This window comes from Diabrotica virgifera, chromosome 7 (assembly GCF_917563875.1).
Source record: "Diabrotica virgifera virgifera chromosome 7, PGI_DIABVI_V3a".
Taxonomy (NCBI): Eukaryota; Metazoa; Arthropoda; class Insecta; order Coleoptera; family Chrysomelidae; genus Diabrotica; species Diabrotica virgifera.
In genome coordinates, this window is record NC_065449.1 from 209,305,202 (window position 1) to 209,323,949 (window position 18,748).

The 18,748-nt window shown below is 33.3% G+C and overlaps 1 protein-coding gene across 1 annotated transcript in view; it reads right to left on the bottom strand.

The window, feature by feature from the left end:
* The window catches only part of LOC114329883 (ATP-binding cassette sub-family C member 4), an 89,335-nt gene that overhangs the window by 20,636 nt on the left and 49,951 nt on the right, over nucleotides 1-18,748 (bottom strand). Inside the window, exons 6-11 of the mRNA XM_050655872.1 lie at nucleotides 14,672-14,967; nucleotides 9,419-9,770; nucleotides 8,214-8,420; nucleotides 7,610-7,848; nucleotides 5,602-5,742; nucleotides 4,614-4,845 (exon numbers count right to left, since the gene is read on the bottom strand). Coding sequence (XP_050511829.1) covers nucleotides 4,614-4,845; nucleotides 5,602-5,742; nucleotides 7,610-7,848; nucleotides 8,214-8,420; nucleotides 9,419-9,770; nucleotides 14,672-14,967 — 1,467 coding nt within the window. The remainder of the gene's footprint in view (nucleotides 1-4,613; nucleotides 4,846-5,601; nucleotides 5,743-7,609; nucleotides 7,849-8,213; nucleotides 8,421-9,418; nucleotides 9,771-14,671; nucleotides 14,968-18,748) is intronic.

Here is an 18,748-nt window from a genome sequence, read left to right on the forward strand (position 1 = left end):
GCTTCAAAAAAATCATCGATTACGTCATCACGCCCAGATGGATGACGTCACTAGTATTATATTATATATGCCAAAAAGTCCTAATTTAAAAATAAAAAACGACCTGTCTGAGAATTTCTCATTAAATTTGCCCATTCTCGAGATAATGAATTTGTGCAAACTCAAACGTCATCACTTATACTACAGTGTCGCGTCCGCTTGATTAGCAATTAAAAAACAAAGGGATTTTCGATATTGTATTGCAAAAAACTCTTCGGAATTTCATCAATCGATGTTTAAAGAATATCTACCTACCTTGGCAACATTGAAATTTTCAGTTAAATGTCCGATTCAGGGTTAAAAATGGCTGATTTCGAAATTTTTAAATTTTTAATCGCTTATAATATGTCAAAAACTATTAACCTAAGATAAAAGTCACTAAAGAACTTTTTTGTTTGGAATGATTCAAAAAACCTAAAAAACTTTAAAAAACCAATACAGAAGTAAAAACTTCGAGATGTATTCTGGTATAAAATCGTTTATTTAAAACTATAAAATGTCATGGATTGCAGAACGTTTTCGTTCTAAACAGAACATCTTCAGTGCTTAGAATGAAGTATTTCCACGTTAGTTTAAAGCAAAAGGTTAAAACTGTGACTGTTAAAATGAAAAATGTGGGAATACTTACATCCTGCCGAGTATTTTGAAACTAGCACACTGTAAATAGTGTTAACATCATCGTATATGATTTACATAATGTAATATATTAAAATGTTATGACTACAAGTCGATGTTGATAGATAAAGTGGAACACATGCTAAAAGGGTGCCATGGTTCCCTGCTCGAAGATGCTAGGTACTTGCCAATTCAATGGGCACAGACCAACTGAGAAATTAGGAAGTGGATATACAATTTGACAAGGGTGACATGACATGACAAGATAAAGCCAATTTTTGGTTAAAGTTTCATTTGATTTTGGATTTTTTAATAAAATGCAAAGGTTTGTCTGCAAAAATAATTTAAATTATTTGCATAATAAAATCTACTGTAAAGTTTAAATTAGCAACTCTCTATTCCAGAATAACTTATAGATTCATTAAATTTAATGCAGATATATTTCATGGTTTAAGTTGTGACGTCATCTGATGTGAAATGACGAGATGAAAGTTGAGTTTTGTTGAAACAAGGAAATAAACGTATTGTATCTAACTATTCTGAGAATATACATATTTCTTTCAAAGTTGGAAATACCCTTGGCCACTTTTTGACAAATACTAAGGATACAATACACTATATGAATCGTAGTGGTGTTTATAGACTGACTTGTTCTGATTGTGATGCCTCTTATATCGGCAGGACTTACAGATCACTCTCAACCAGATCTGCTGAACATTCTAAAAGAGACACTACATCAGCCTTTTCCCATCATTTAAAAGTTAATAATCATCATCTTAACATCCCTGATGGTGTTAAATTAATTCATAACATCCAAGACAGAAACAATCTACGCCTGGATTTGTACGAGGACCTTGAGATTTCCAGAGACATGAGGACCAGCCCCAATTGCGTTAATCGTCAAACAACTTTAAATCGTCCTTTTACTCCTATCCATCGACAACTATTCCCTTAATCCAACCCCAGTTTTATCTCATTATTCCCTTCACCCCCTTCCCCTTTACTCCTATTCTCCATTCTTCCCCTCCCCCTCTTTTTCCACTACCCCACTAGTTTCTAACAATCTTCTCTTTCCATACTAATCACCCATTAACACATATCTCAACTTGCATCTTCTTTTCAACTTCATTACTGCCTCCCCCACTATCCCATCCCTAACACAGTTTTGATTCTTCTATTTTCCTATCCTTCATATTTTTCTCCACTCCTAGTCATTTCTTGTTTGACCTTGTGTCTCTGTCTCTTTTTTTCAGGTCCTCTATATCTCATCTCACCATTTCTTTCATAATTTATTTAAATGGCTCTTATTATTATTAATCCTTAAATCTGTCTGGTTTCTTGTCTCTTTGGAATGTTCTTTACACTCATTTTATCCTGTTGCCTGTTATGTTACTTACTCATTTTCTCTCATCTCCGTTTACAATAAAAAACACCATACATCCAATCACTCTGGTCTGTCATATATATCACTTTCCTTACTTAGTAACATTCTGTCACTTCTTTCTTTTTAGATTCTTAGACTTTACTTAACAATAGGATACTGCACACCTACATCCATTACGACCCATTCAGTCAAACTTCTTTCAGACTATAACATTTAAGTTTTAATGCATTCACTATTCTCCTTTTTTCATCTATCTTTTCATTTCCATTCATATCAGGCAACTTCCAATATCCATTTATCCCAATTTAAAATAATTTTTTCACATTTTTCATTTGTTTGATTTCAGTTGCAATCACATACGTTCATAAAGTTCTGCACTTAAATATATTTCATTTAGTTCAGTCTGTTCACTACACTATCACCAATAGAAATCAATCTCATACTTTTCTATTTCATATACTTATTCAATTTAGATTATTCTTTACATACTGACACCAACCCACAATTTGACCTATATTGGTAGCTCTCATTCTAATTATTTTATTCACTAATCTACGTTGGTAGACTATCAAGATACATTACTTCCAATTCATTCAGTCCTTTCAAAACTACATAAAGATGAATTAGACGTTATGTCACATAGTTTAATTTTATTATATTATTACATACTTTTATTCATTTCACAATACTATATACAATCATATCCTTCACACATATATCTACCTCACTAACAGTAATCTTTAGTTATTTAATTTTGTTAACAATTATTTTCCAACTTTTAACAGACATAATTATTCATTGCAATAGTATAATAATAAATTTAACACAATAAATGTATAAATTTTGTATATATACTGTTTTCTCGCAATATTCTACCGTTTACCTTCAACCTGTTGCCTGCTTGCCTTGTTAGGCAACCAACAGTTCATCACATAAAAATACTCTTAAATTCTGGTTTTTTCGGTTTGTTTAGCTTTGTTTTTCCACGCAAGTCTAATTATCTTTTATTATGTAGTGTATTTCCTTGTTTCAACAAAACTCAACTTTCATCTCGTCATTTCAGATCCGATGACGTCACAACTTAAACCATGAAATATATCTGCATTAAATTTAATGAATCGATAAGTTATTCTGGAATAGAGAGTTGCTAATTTAAACTTTACAGTAGATTTTATTATTCAAATAATTTAAATTATTTTTGCTGACAAACCTTGGCATTTTATTAAAAAATCCAAAATCAAATGAAACTTTAACCAAAAATTGGCTTTATCTTGTCATGTCATGTCACCCTTGTCAAATTGTATATCCACTTCCTAATTTCTCAGTTGGTCTGTGCCCATTGAATTGGCAAGTACCTAGCATCTTCGAGCAGGGAACCATGGCACGCTTTTAGCATGTGTTCCACTTTATCTATCAACATCGACTTGTAGTCATAACATTTTAATATATTACATTATGTAAACCATATACGATGATGTTAACACTATTTACAGTGTGCTAGTTTCAAAATACTCGGCAGGATGTAAGTATTCCCACATTTTTCATTTTAACAGTCACAGTTTTAACCTTTTGCTTTAAACTAACGTGGAAATACTTCATTCTAGGCACTGAAGATGTTCTGTTTAGAACGAAAACGTTGTGCAATCCATAACATTTTATAGTTTTAAATAAACGATTTTATACCAGAATACATCTCGAAGTTTTTACTTCTGTATTGGTTTTTTAAACTATGGTATACAGCCAACTATTGGGATTTTCCCATTGATTTTTTTTTAACTTTATTCATTGCAAAAAAAATAATTTTAGGAAAAAACCCTTATCTTTCCCCTCGCCTGGCAATGTCTTATGCTGTTTAGAATCGCCTGCAATTGTACATATTTCTTCTAAATGGCTTACTCAAACACATACTCAAATTTAATCTTTACATGAGAAAGTTTATTTTATCCCTAAACTATGCACTTTTCGATTCACCTGGTAGATACACGTGCCGGGCTGATGCCTGCCAGGTCATGGTTTTTAGCCTTGGTGTGCTATGAATTATCACTATACAAATTTCTAGCCTTACAGGAAGACCGTTACTCGGAGGGTTCACTAGCTCTTATACTAAGATGCCTGGACTCTCAAACAGAACATAAAAAATATTGAAAGTTTAGGGATGTGGTGCTGCCGTCGCGTCGAATTCTGAAGATATGTTGGGTTGAAAGAGTCACAAAATTTGAAGTAATACGAAGGATAGAAAAAGATCCAGAAATTTTGTTAACCTAAAACGAAGAAAACTCGAATATTTGGGTCACCTGATGAGAGGTCATAAATACGCAATACTTCAAAATATAATGCAAAGAAAAATAGAAGGAAAACGGAATTTAGGCAGTAGAAGAATGTCATGGTTGCGGAGTTTGAGAGAGTGGTTTGGCTGCACCACTAATGAACTCTTTAGGTCAGCTGTAAACAAGGTCTGGATAGCCTTGATGATTTCCAATCTCCGATATTAGTGGCACAAGAAGAAGAAGCTTATTAGCCCTGCCGTTAGTTTAAACGATAATTATAAATTAAAAATTAAAATTAGTTTTCTTACCGAGATATAGTAGAACGCATATGAAAACAGCAAATACATTAGAACCTGCTAACATGTATTTAAATAACAAAGAACCGCCCACTTTTCCCTTCGATGATTGTTCCTGAAGGTCTTTGACATCAAACTCTGGTTCTTTTTCAGCTTCCTCTTCGTCAAAGTCGACATCGTTTGATAAAAGAGTATCCGCAATACTCAATTCACTTATTATACTTGACATTGAATCTTTTCGACTCTAAAAAAGGCATTTATTAAGAATTAACAGAAAAACTCTGGAAGATTTGTAACAAAAAATTTGAAAAAACACCAGTGATGAACAAGATTTTTTGAGATATTTGTAAAAAACAAATAAGGAGTATTATTAATACCAGCTAAAGGTAAGAATATTATTTTTGATTAGAAAAAAAAGCTGAAAAGATTGATAAGACCAAAATAATTATACAAAGAAAGAAGAATTTGTGTTGAAATTAATTACTCTGGACTCTTATATATTATTTAACATATATAAGACTTAGTTGAACCGAGAGAGAAGATTAAATAGATTTCTGAAATTTTAAACAAAGAATATAAGAATAATAGTATTACTATTCTTATATCTATGTATATTCCGCCACTGTAATGGGAGAAGGAAAAAATAATGAAACCAATACTGAAATCGAACAAGAATTAAACGGGGAAATCATTGTCAGAAAGAATGGATAAAATGACTCATTAAATTGCTACAAGTAAAAGACAGGACAAAATCATAATTCTACTAATACTAATAATAATCTATTGGATACCACCGGCTGACTCGCTGATCACTTCAATTCGCCCCGTAATTTGAATTTGTTTTAGAATTACTCTTTTTTAACTATTTTCGGTTGTGACATAGTTTATGTCCTTCAAAGTTTATTAAAGGTAACGAAAATTAACAATTTTCCTACGGGGTGACGTTGTAAGCAGTCTACAGCGTCTATTGGAGACCACAGCCTTAGTATAATAAACTTACTCTTTGTGATAGTTGCCTAGAATATTTCTGTCTCTCTGGTTTCTTCTCTTCCTTATTTTCTGGTTCAGCTGTTAAGAGTTTTGCGTACACATTGTCACTATTTGCCAAAAAGTTGAAAGTTCCTTCATCTTCGATGCGACCCTAAAATAAAATTAATTTTGTGAAAGATAAAAATATGATAGATAGTTATATATTATGTAGTTTCTTTATTTGATCTATAGCAAATTATGTAAAAATACAAAGATTGCGCTGGGCAGGTCCTTATAAGAATGGATAATCACAGAAAATCTAGTAGAGTGCTTATGGAAACTATGGTGGGACGTTAGCCAGTAGCAAGACCATGGAAGAGGTGGATAGACGAAGTGAGATCCGATTCTAAAGAGATATTGAGGGTGGAGAACTGGATAAGAGTAGCCAGGGACAGAGATACTTAAAGCCGGATGCTGGGGAAGGCCAGGGCCCGACTTAAACTGTAGCGGCATAGGGGAGAGAGATATATCTTCACGTGATAAGCATGTTTTGCGGGCTCAGTCCTGTTTATACATCGTGTATAGAAACAATATCGACTAGAAAATCGGAATCCTTGTAAATATTTATCTACACAAAATAGGCTTGCAACAAACCAGATAACAAGCGGGATTTCGATTAAAGTTTGGCACCAACAACTACCTACAAAAGATAGAACAACTCATTAAAAGATCCATAGAATAAAACAAACCTCCGGTATTACTGTGTTTATATTTCCCAAAGCGTTTGACTCGACAGAATAAGATAGCGTAGTTAAAGCATTAATTGAAAATTGCATTGATAGCCGTTGTTCTAGATTAGTATTCTTCAAAGAGGTGTCAAAAAGGACGACACAGTATTACCAAAGCTTTTTATAACTGCCCTAGAACATGCTTTTAAAAACCTTGATTGAGATCATGTTATAGGGATAAATAATGTCGGCGTGGAAAAAGTGCATCACCTGAGTTATGCTGATGACATAGTTTTGATAGGAGATGACCTAAGTAAAATCAACACCATATTAGAAGAAGAACTTGAAAGAGGCAGCAGAGAAATTGGTTCAAAATAAATATCCTCAAAACGAAATACATGACGGACCTCGTGTCCAGTTTAAAAATTCAGAAAGTTGAAGTAAAATTGGTTGATAAGAACATATTATACTTGACAAGGACTATCAAACAGATTAGGTATCAAGAAGAATGGCACATGGATGGGCAGCATATGTAGCTCTTAAAAATTTATTTAAAAATGGCAACATACCGATTAATCTGTAGCGAAAAGTCTTCTATCAGTGTGTTCTGCCAGTAAGGACACACGGTGCGGAAATACTATAACTAACAAAAAACAATGCTTTAAGACTAAGAATAGCATAAAGAAGAATGTAGCGTTCAATGATAGGAGTAACAATAAAAGACAAAACCACAAACAAAGACCTACGCAGAGACCAAGAACAGATAAACGAAACAGAGGAAGACCACCTACATGATGGGAAGATGAGCTGCGAAAGATGACGAAAAATTGGATCCAAACTGCACAAGATCGTGAACTTTGAATCAAAAACGGGGGGGCTATGTCCTGTAGTGGACTTAAAATGGGCTGATGATGATGATGATGATTTAGTTGAAAATATGAGTGGTGAAAAGCGCAAATGAAACTATTATTATAAACGCAACAGAAACTTATAGAAATCGCTTCTAATTAGGGTATAAATGCTGTTATTATACCACTTAAAGTCGATGAACGAACTGACGACGAAAATAGACGGAAATTATTTGGAAAGTAAGCTCCGAGTTGTAAATGAACCATCTACCAGTCGAAGCATGATGAAAAAATAAAAATTGAAATGCTAGTTATAAGCAGTAAAGGAATTTCTGGATATGTTTACCAAGATTAAAATTTTCTTTACAAGGTATTGCTCCCTAACTCCCCAATTGTGGAGTATTGTGGGGACGATCAGAGAGAATATTAGGTATCATATAATATATTAGGAGAAATTCCTTACATTATTTAAAATAATGATGTTGTCAGCATCCTTCAGATAGTGTACTTGATGGGTAACTAAAATTCTCGTCCTGCTTGCCAAATAGCCATTAATACATTTTTCATATAAATGTTTGGAAACATGTATATCTACAGCGGATAACGGATCATCCAAGAGATAGACATCTGCTTCTCTATACACTGCTCTTGCTAAATTAATCCTAGCCTTCTGACCACCACTCAAAGATGATCCTCTATCACCTAAAATTAATGTAAACGTTAACATTATCTTTTCATTAAAGCAATATGACACACTTTCTTTCCTTTATTTATTTAATCTAACTATTTAACATAAAAAGAAATGAATCTCTCTAATTGGCTAATACCATAGTAAAAATTACTTAAGAAGTAAAAAATCTTCCTCTGTAGATGATATACAGTTTTATTAAAAAATGTTTCTAAAAAAGATCCAAGTGGAATCAAAGTATGTCACAAAGTAAATCATACAAACTTTTTCGGTCTTATCAGACCATCATCAGGTTAAATTTCATTTAACTATTTAACTTTTCAATCAGTCACAATTTTCTAGTTATCAAAAATGTTTATTTTTTCATATATTTCCTTACCTACGAGAGTTAAATCTCCATTTGGAAACTGTTCAAAATCTTTTTCTAAAGAACAAGCTTGTATAACTTCCTGGTATCTCTTTTTATCATATTCTTCACCAAAAAGAATGTTTTGACGAACAGTGGCTGCAAATACCCACGGTTCCTGGGAGGCATAGGAGATTTGACCTTGTACTCTCATTTCGCCTTGGGTGATGTCCAGTTCACCTAAAACCAATCATGTAATAATTATCGATTAATAAAAAATGTAGCGATGTAGCTATCATCGCACTATCAGTCTGATGAGCCATATACTGAACATTTTCGTCAGAATACTGCACTGGAAAATTTACAACTAAATAGAAGTACAACAAGAGAAGCATTATTCAGCAATATATAATTTTTAAATTGAATCTCATCAAGGTAAGTGTTCACTATTCTACTGACATGAAGACGTGCGTCATGATGCATTGTGCATTAACACGAATTTGTTATCCAATAGTGCTGGCAAATGGCAAAACATGATCTTCTAAAATGTTTTCAATGTACCTGTCAGCTGTTATTCACCTAATCACCTCCACAACTTCGGTCTCTCCTTTCCAAGAAATACCACTTCATAGCACTATGCCGTCACCACCAAAATTAACACTCTGTAGATCTGGCATATCGTTCATCATATGGAAGCAAGATTTACAAAACTTCGTCTACAGAAGAGTTGACGAGCAGTATGTCAGTTGTAACCTCATACAGAGCGTTAGTTTTGGTGGTGGAGGAAAAGTGCTACGGAGCGGTATTGCTTTGAAAGGACGTGAACACGTGAAGGTGATAAGGCGAATGCCAACTGATATCTACATTGAAAACATTTTAGAAGATCATGGTTTGCCATTTAAAAGTCATATTGGATATGACATATTGGTGCTAATGCACGTTTTTATCTCGCTAGCATAGTGAATACTTACCTTGATGAGATTCAATTTAAAAATTATACTGGCCAGTATATAGCCGAGATCAGATTTAAATCCGATTATAGCATTTATGTGATGCTTTAAAACATCGCATTCGGAAAAGAAATCATATTCCTATGATACGGGGGGACTAATGTTAGCAGCACAAAAAATGTTATTCCACATGCGTATGCAATGTTTCTGTCCTTGAGTGTATAAATAGGAAAAAGAAGAATATCAAAATACTACACTATAATTAGTATTTACTATCTTACCGCTTACCTAGTAAGGTTTGCAATAAAGAACTCTTTCCACTACCTACAGGTCCAATAATTCCTATCAACTGTCCATCTTGAACATTTAAATTTATATTCTCGAGAGCATTGTCGCTAAAACTTAAATTCCATTTTACAGTTAAATTTTTCAAACTGATAATTTCCTTAAAATCGTCTACACTTTTGACATTGCCGTTCATACCAGAAGTTGATCTATTGGGATCGTACTCTTCGTTTAGAAGGAAATCTCTGATTCTCCGAACAGCTACCAAACATTCTGCTATTTCTGATACTCCTCTAGTAAACATGGTGGACATAGCCATTGAAATAACGTTGAAGTAAGACATTACAACGAAAACCTAAAAGATCAATCGAACATTAGTTAAAATCTTTAAAAAAGTTATCAAAAATCATCGTGAAGGCCACATAACAGATTTGGGATCATTTGTAAATAAACCTCATTATCAAAGTACTTGGTACACGTATCCTCGATTTATCAGAACTAACCCAATTGAAGCATTGATACAGTTAATATCAAATACGAATAAAAGGGGGTGCACTTGCCCCACCTTACCCTAATTTAAATAAAAATAAAAATAAAAATAAAAATAAAAATAAAAATAAAAATAAAAATAAAAATAAAAATAAAAATAAAAATAAAAATAAAAATAAAAATAAAAATAAAAATAAAAATAAAAATAAAAATAAAAATAAAAATAAAAATAAAAATAAAAATAAAAATAAAAATAAAAATAAAAATAAAAATAAAAATAAAAATAAAAATAAAAATAAAAATAATACAATAAGAAATGCAACAAAGTGAAAAGGACAAGAAAATTGGAAAAAGAAAGCGTAAGTAAAACATACAGTGATAAACTAGACAGGAGACTAAAAACATTGTAGACTTATATTTAATTTGACTGGTTTAAATAAAACAATATGTGTTTTAGATTGATATATTTTTTATTGACTTTTATAAGGTCTTTGATCGAGTAAAATATACTAAAATGATTGCCATTCTTCAGCAAGTGAGTATAGGGCTTTTCATCGATTGTCATTTGTTTCGAGCTTCTGTCATATGTTGTATAGTCTGTGTATAATATTAATATACACAGATTATACGACATTTGACAGAAGGTCGAAACAAATGACTGTGAATGAAAAGCCCTATTGAAGATAAAGACCTACGCATTATTAAAAATCTTTACTGGTATCAACGCGCAAATATCTGAATTGGCAGGCCAATTTCTGAAGAACTTCAAATACGAAGAGGCGTAAGGCAGGGCTACATTTTGTCCCCTTCTTCTTCTTGACGTGCCCTATCAAGTCCCCTTGACGTTGGCGATTAACATGGCGAAACTGTCTCTGTCTCGAGCTATTCTAAATAGATGTTCTGCTTTCTTTATTCCTGTCCACTCCCGGATATTCTTCAACCAAGATGCCTGCTTTCGACCAATTCCTCTGCGTCCTTCGATTTTACCCATCATAAGAAGTTGAAGAATATTATACCGGTCTCCCCTTACTACGTGTCCAAAATAGGCCATCTTTCTATATTTGATGTTATCAAGCAGCTCGCGGGTAGCATTTGCTCTCTTGGACTTCCACATTTGTCAGCATAGCCGTCCATGGTATTTTCAGAATACGTCTGTGCAGCCACATTTCAAAGGCCTCCAAACGGTTAATGGTGGATATTTTTAATGTCTATGCTTCGACACCATACAAGAGAACTGACCAAATGTAGCATTTAATCATGCGCTTTCGAAGTTGAAGTTGCAAGGTATCATTACAGAAGAATGACCTCATTTTTAAAAATGACGTGCGGGCTATCTCGATTTTACATTTTATCTCTTTATCTGGATCTAGTTGTTCAGTAATATGACAACCAAGATATTTAAAACTGGGTACTCTTTGAATTAGGTGACCATCAACATATAACCGTGAATCTTGATGGGCCAAACGGCTAAATACCATGTATTTTGTTTTTGAACAGTTTATATTTAGGCCAAACTCTCTTCCCACTGTGTCAATGGCATTTAAAAGTTGTTGTAATCCATTCATATCATCACTTAAAATAACTGTATCGTCTGCATATCTGATTGTATTTATCAGAATTCTATTAACTTTCACACCCCATTCCAAATTATGCAGCGCTTCCTTAAAAATATTATATCTGAATATAAATTGAATAACAGTGGGGACAGTATACAACCCTGCCTGACACCTCTTTGTATTTTGCATATTTCTGTTGATTTTCCATTTATGCAAGCTGTCGCTGTTTGACGCCAGTATAATTTTTCTATGATTCGTACATCTTGACTATCAACTCCTTTATCCTTTAATATTTTAATTAATTTGTACATATCTCCTGAGCAGTGGCGGCCCGTGAGGTAGTGCCATAGAGCCATGGCACTACCTTGCTAACTATCCATAAACATATTTTTTATCTTCAAAACTTTTTAATTCCTATTAATTTTTTTGTGTGTATTTCTTTTGATCTTCATAAATTATATAAAATATGGCAACTATGGGCGCAATACAATCCCTGCCGACAGCGGAGAGTATTCGACAGGAGAATCTCCTTCGCGCCGAAGTCAGTACTGGCACGAGTAAAGAGAGAAAGATTTTACGAGCATTATATGTAAGTGACAGAGAAAGAGCTATATTGGACTATTAGTATACCTTAACATTAGAATCTCTGTGCCAGGCACGAGGGTATGAAGCCAGGTCTATTTATTTTGAGTTTCTTTACGTGCTGGTTTGTCGCTTTTATTATGTATATTTTCTGTTAAAAAGTTTTTGTATTTATAATTAAACTTTTGGTACATCATGATCGTGGGTATTTTGATAATATTTTGATTATTTCTTAAGTTTAATTTATTAATTGACAATAAAGATTAGTATTTTAAAAAATTTTTTGGTGGTTTTTCGCTAGAAAAAAAAACTACAAATGTTATAAGGTGTTGTGGAGCTTTCGAGTTAGCTTTAAGAGGTCACGACGAAAAAGAAAATTCAGAAAATAGAGGCATATTATAAGGAGCTGGTCAATTTTAGCGCCGAATTAGACAACGACTTAAAGGTTCATATTATTCAAAGTACCAGATCTTTCAAAGGTCTACCTTCTCCGGACATTTAGTTGCTTCTAATTTATTTATGTCGGAGAAGTTTTCTGCTTATAAGCATCAGTTCTCCGAATCATTTCTTAATGAACCATGGAGACAATTTTAATTTTTAAGCAAAACTCGGTTTAAAACTGAATTAGAAGTAGGTACTGTATTAGCGAGACGAATTAAGTACTACCTCTGGGGCTGTTTCGCTATCGGTTTTATTGTAAAGGGAAGGTTCAAAAAGCACATTTGAAGAAACTATTAAACTTTTAAGTATTTTAGTTACCATTCCTATATCAACATCTGAAGCAGAACGCTGTTTTTCGATGTTTACATCGAAACCTAGTGCTTTAGGTATGCTATCTGCAGAAAAGCATTTTGTAAATTGTATTGATAATTTTAATTATAAAGTCATTGAAAACTTTGCAACCAAAAAATAGAAGAATGAACTTCATATATCGTAAACTTTAAAAGTGACATTACAAAAATTTGTGCATGTGTGTGAATAATGAAATAGTATTATTTTTATAAATTGGTAAATAGAGACTAAATCGTAATAACAATTTTCAAGCACTATCAGCAGTAAATGCTGGTGGTAGGTTAAGAGGTTTTTATTATTAATTAATTTACGGAACTGTTTTGATCAATGTTGGACAATTGCTTGGCACCTCAGATCAATAAACTTAAGATATGTACATAAGATAAAAGTATCCGCGCATATTTTTTTTAGTTTTTGTTGTCAGTATACCTTTTTTTGACAATATCGTGAATCCGTCACTAAAAATTTTGGCGGCTGCCCCAGTTGTGGCACTACCTTCTTAAAGTGGTACGAGCCGCCACTGCTCCTGAGTTCGTTTTCAATAAATCAATGGATAATGTTCAATGTGGTATCAAAATGAATGGTGTCAATATGAATAATTTGGGAAGCGGGGATAACACGGTGTAAATTTCAAGCAATTACGAAGAACTTCAACATTTGATGAATAGGATTACCACAACGTGTCATGAATGCAAAGACAACGGTTATGTTTGTCAGAAATGAGAACTGGGACATGAGCAAAGAAATTAGAATACGTGTATAGAAGGCCAGAGCTGCATTATTTAAGATGAAGAAACTGTTATGTGAAATAGCTATTTGTATAACAAGGGAGGAAAGTGCTACTTTTCCTCCCGAGAATGAAGTTTACTGCCCGACGCGTAATCATTCAAGGGAGGAAAAGGCACTTTACTCCCACGTTATACATATGGTTTTTCCACCTTCCTCAAATAACAAGTCATTTTTTCATTTTTACTTAATTTATTTATGTAACTAACCAACAAAATTTATTAGAACTAAAAGTAACAAGTAGGTACAATATAACTGTCAACTGTCAAATATAAGTCAAATTATTAATGTAAACATTGTTAAATCAGAATAACAATTTACTGTTTTTTACCATTCTGCAAAATACAGAGTGTTTTTAAATAAACGTTAAAATGTATAGATACTTACGTAATAGAAAATAGATATTGTACAGGGCGTCAATAAGTTATATTTCATGAATGAAATACCATGACGTCACTTTTACTTTTCCTCCCTAGGAGGAAAAATATTTTCCTCCCTAGGGAGGAAAAGTACAACTTTGCTCCCTACAATCAGGTCCGGAAAAGTCTACTTTCGGTAGAGGTAGGTGGAAAACAATATTACTTTAAGTCTGAAAATTAGATTAGTGAGATATGTGTTCTCTACTCTTTTGTATGGTGTCGAAGGTTGGACTTTATCGGATGCACTTCTCAAGAATCTGGATGTATCGGGGTATCATATGAATAAGTTGGAAGGATAGAGTTCGTAACGAAGTTGCTTGGCATCGGATGGGAAAAGTTACGGAAGGCGTCAAAACAGTTAAAAATCGCAAACTTGAATATTTCGGCCATGATAGGCGCCAGCAGAGAGATATAGTATACTCCATTTAATAATACAATGCTAGATAGACGAAAAACGAAAGTTCAAGACCAAAGAAGAACGTCATGGGTTAAAAAACTGAGAGAATGGTTTAACAGATCCTCTGCATCCCTTTCCCGAGCTGCTGTCAACAAAATTACTATAGCCAATTTGATAGTCAACCTTCAATAATTGAGCACGGTACATGAAGAAAAAGAAATGAAACAAAACTTACCATTGAGGCTGTGATTGGTTCGTTCGACAAAATAACAGTAAGCAAAGTACAGAATAACGCCAATCTAGTTGTGAACAGGTTCAATGCCATAAATGAAGCTCTCACATACGCAGATTTTGTAATGATTTTGATTTCATTTCGTCTAGCAATCCGTATGACCTTCCTGAACGGTATTTCCCATGCGTACATTTTGATTACTTGAATTCCTGAGATGATTTCGTCCATTAGCCTGACTCTCTCGTCTGTTTTCATAGCTGTCTGTTTTCTGTATTTTGCAGATAGCTTTCCAGTGTATGCTGAAACAATCGATATTAAATTTCAGATATGTTGTTAAGTTATAGGCCTGGATCCCGCGTACCAAAAAAAGTTTATTAATAGCAAGCTGAAAATTTGTTTAATAGCTTGATGGTGTCGAGTCGGACAAACTTTGATGTACGGGAACACTGGAACAGGGGAAGTTTTAATTGTGGAACAGGTTAAAAATTTGGAACGTCAGACTTCTAAAACGCCCCATGTATTTTGCCGGATAGAACTTGAAATTGATTTGTTACCCTTTCATTAAACTCTCATCAAATCTCATCAAAAATCAGCCTGCTATATAGGGTGAGGCAGATAAAGGGCCTATTAGAAATATCTCGAGAACTAGTGGCAGCAGAATCATGAAAATTGGAATGACGAAGTTTTGAAGGGTGATGATCTATTTAATGAAAATATTTTCATTTATTTGCTACTTCCGGTTATACCGGATTTTCATAGTCTGACGTTCCAAATTTTTAACCTGTTCTACAATTTAAACTTCCCCTGTTCCAGTGTTCCCATACATCAAAGTTTGTTCGACTAGACACTGTTGAGGCATTATGAAATTTTCAGCTTGCTATGAATCAACTTTTCTTTGGTATCCGGGATCCAGGGCTATTATAATATAATTATTATTATAATATATATTATATGGAAATTTATTTTCGGAACATAGGGCTTTCCATGCAATACGTCAGATTCTTGATTTGCAATTACCTACCCAGTGTAAATTTCAAGACAACTTCGCGATGTTTCATATTTAATTCATTTGTTCCACTGGATACGCTGTACTGAGCTGAGATCTCTCAATTTCAATTAACGAGTGTAAATTTCAATATAATGTCGCGATGTTTTAAAATGAATTCATTTGTTGGACTGTAATCCCTTTACCACAATTGAACACCTATTTTATGACCAAAAAGTAGAACAATTCGAAGTTGACGGAGAATCCTCGGGACCAGAAATAATGAAAGAGGAAGTTATTTATGCTATAAAACACACAAAAGGTAGAAAAGCTCCAGGACCCGATGAAATATTGAAGATAATTATTGATGAAGATAATATTGATGTCTTTTAGACCTTTTTAACCCCATATACAAGACGGGACATATACCCAAAGAATGGCTTCTCTCAACTTTTGTAACGCTTCCAAAAATCACAAATGCTAAAGATTGCAATGACTATCGGACAATTGCATTAATGAGCCACACATTGAAAACCTTTCTTAAAATCGTCCATAACAGAATCCACGTGAAATTAGGACAAGAAATAAGTGATTCACAGATGGGTTTTAGAAAGGGTCTAGGACTAGAACGCATTATTCGGAGTCAATGTTCTGAGACAACGATGTCTGGATATGAATCAGGACATATATGCTTGCTTCATAGATTTTAAAAAAGCTTTTGAAGAGTTCAACATGAAAAACTTTTAAGTATTCTTAAGACCAAAAACATAGATAGTAGAGATCTACAAATTATATCGAATCTGTATCAAAATCAGAAAGCAAGAGTAAGAGTCCAAGGAGAACTGACAGAGGAAGTAAGTATACTTAGAGGAGTTCGACAAGGGTGCATACTTTCACCACTCTTATTCAACGTCTACAGTGAAGTGATATTTCAAGAAGCTTTATTGGATATTGTGGAAGGTATTTTGGTCAACGGAAATAGCATTAATAATATTAGAAATGCGGACGATACTGTCATATTTGCAAGTGACATGGAATATTTACACTACATAATACAACATGTATACAATGCATGTGAAAGTTACGGACTGCAAATGAATCTCAAGAAAACGAAATCAATGATATTCTCAAAAAAAAACACAAATGTAGATAACCTGATCATCAATAATACAACGATCGAAAGAGTAACAACATATAAATATTTAGGAACGTGGCTAACCGAAGATGGAGATCAAGCAAAAGAAATCAGATCTAGAATAGAAATGACAAGAAACACGTTCATAAAATTGAAGAACTTACTTTGCAACCATAACCTTAATCTAGAGATCCGCACAAGAATGCTACGTTGTTATGTTTTTTCTACTTTACTATACGGCATGGAAGCGTGGACAATAAAACAGTCTGAAATCAAAAAATTGAACTCCTTTAAAATGTGGTGCTACAGGAGAATCAACAGAATATCGTGGACTGAAAAAGTAACTAATATAGAGGTGTTACAAAGAATGAAGAAAGAATGTGAAGTCATAAAAACTGTTAAAATTAGAAAGATTCAATATCTGGGTCATATAATAAGGGGCGAGAAGTACGTATTACTTATGTTAATTATGCAGGGGAAGATGCAAGGGAAGAGAGGCCCGGGACGACGCAGAATGTCCTGGCTGAGAAATTTGAGAGAGTGGTTCGGTTGCAGCTCATTAGAATTGTTCAGAAGTGCGGCCAATAAAATTAAAATAGCGATGTTGATTTAAAACCTCCGATAGGGGAAGGAAGCTGAAGAAGAAGAATCCCTTTACCGCTGGCTATCGGTATTAATTTTAAAACATCGCGACGTTATATTGAAATTTACACTGGTTAATTGCAAATCAGAGATCTCAGTTTAGTACAGCGTATCCAGTGAAACAAATGAATTAAATATGAAACATCGCGACGTTGTCTTGAAATTTACACTGTGTAATTGCAAATCAAGAATCTAACTTATTGCATGGAAAGCCCTATCTTCCGAAAATAAATTTCCATACCTGTATATTACTAGTGATTTTGCCCTTCGCCATTCGGCGTGGGATCCAATGAATTGCCATCTACTTTCTACTTTTTGAAAAATTTTAGGATCAACAAACTCTCAAAAGAATGAAAAATAAAATTTTTAAAATAACGAATGTCTTGCATGCAAACCAAGTAAATATAAAGTAACATAAAGCTTTAAATCGTTTTTCTTAAAAAAGTAACCAATATGTTCGTCAATTTTGTGGAAAATTTGATTACTGATGAAGTAGTAAATATTTCTAGTAAGAATATTTGAGTCGTTAACGTAAAACGACACGTTAAATAAATTGGAAGAGTCAAATTACTCTCGTTAAAGGGGAGCCCGTTATACAAATGTAAACATTTCATTTGTAATAATAAAAGCAATATATTTCTACTAACTACTAATTTCTACTTTCTACTGCAAATTCTATAGCATTGAAAAAACTATCATTTTATACAAAAGTCAAGGTAAATATTATTCGAAAACCATAATTATACTAAAATTAAAAATTAATAAAAAATTAAAGGCACTCGTGGGAGTGCCGACGGAAGTGAAAACTTCTTATAGTATATAAATTACTAGCTTAATCCTTTCTCCCCATCCAAAAAGAAGTGCTATACCTATATCATATACGCGATGCTTATGCCCTATGCTATTAATGTATACATACACATAATTAATATACGTACAAAATTTATTTCAGCGAAGTGATGACCATAAAGAAATTTTCAATTCAAAAATTTATTTCGTCGAAGCGATAACGGTCGCTAATTTAATAATTTTCCCCATCCAAAAAGTGCACAACGTCCCTGAAGAACTTTCACTTCAAATATTTATTTCGTCGAAGCGATGATAGTTGCTAATTTATTACTTTTTTACATCGAAATAGTGCACAACGTCCCTAAAGAAATTTTCAATTCAAAAATTTATTTCTTCGAAGCGATGACGGTCGCTAATTTAATACTTTTTCCCATCCAAAAAGATCACAACGTCCCTAAAGAAGTTTTCACTTCAAAAATTTATTTCGTCGAAGCGACGACGGTCGCTTTTAATACTTTTTTCTATCGAA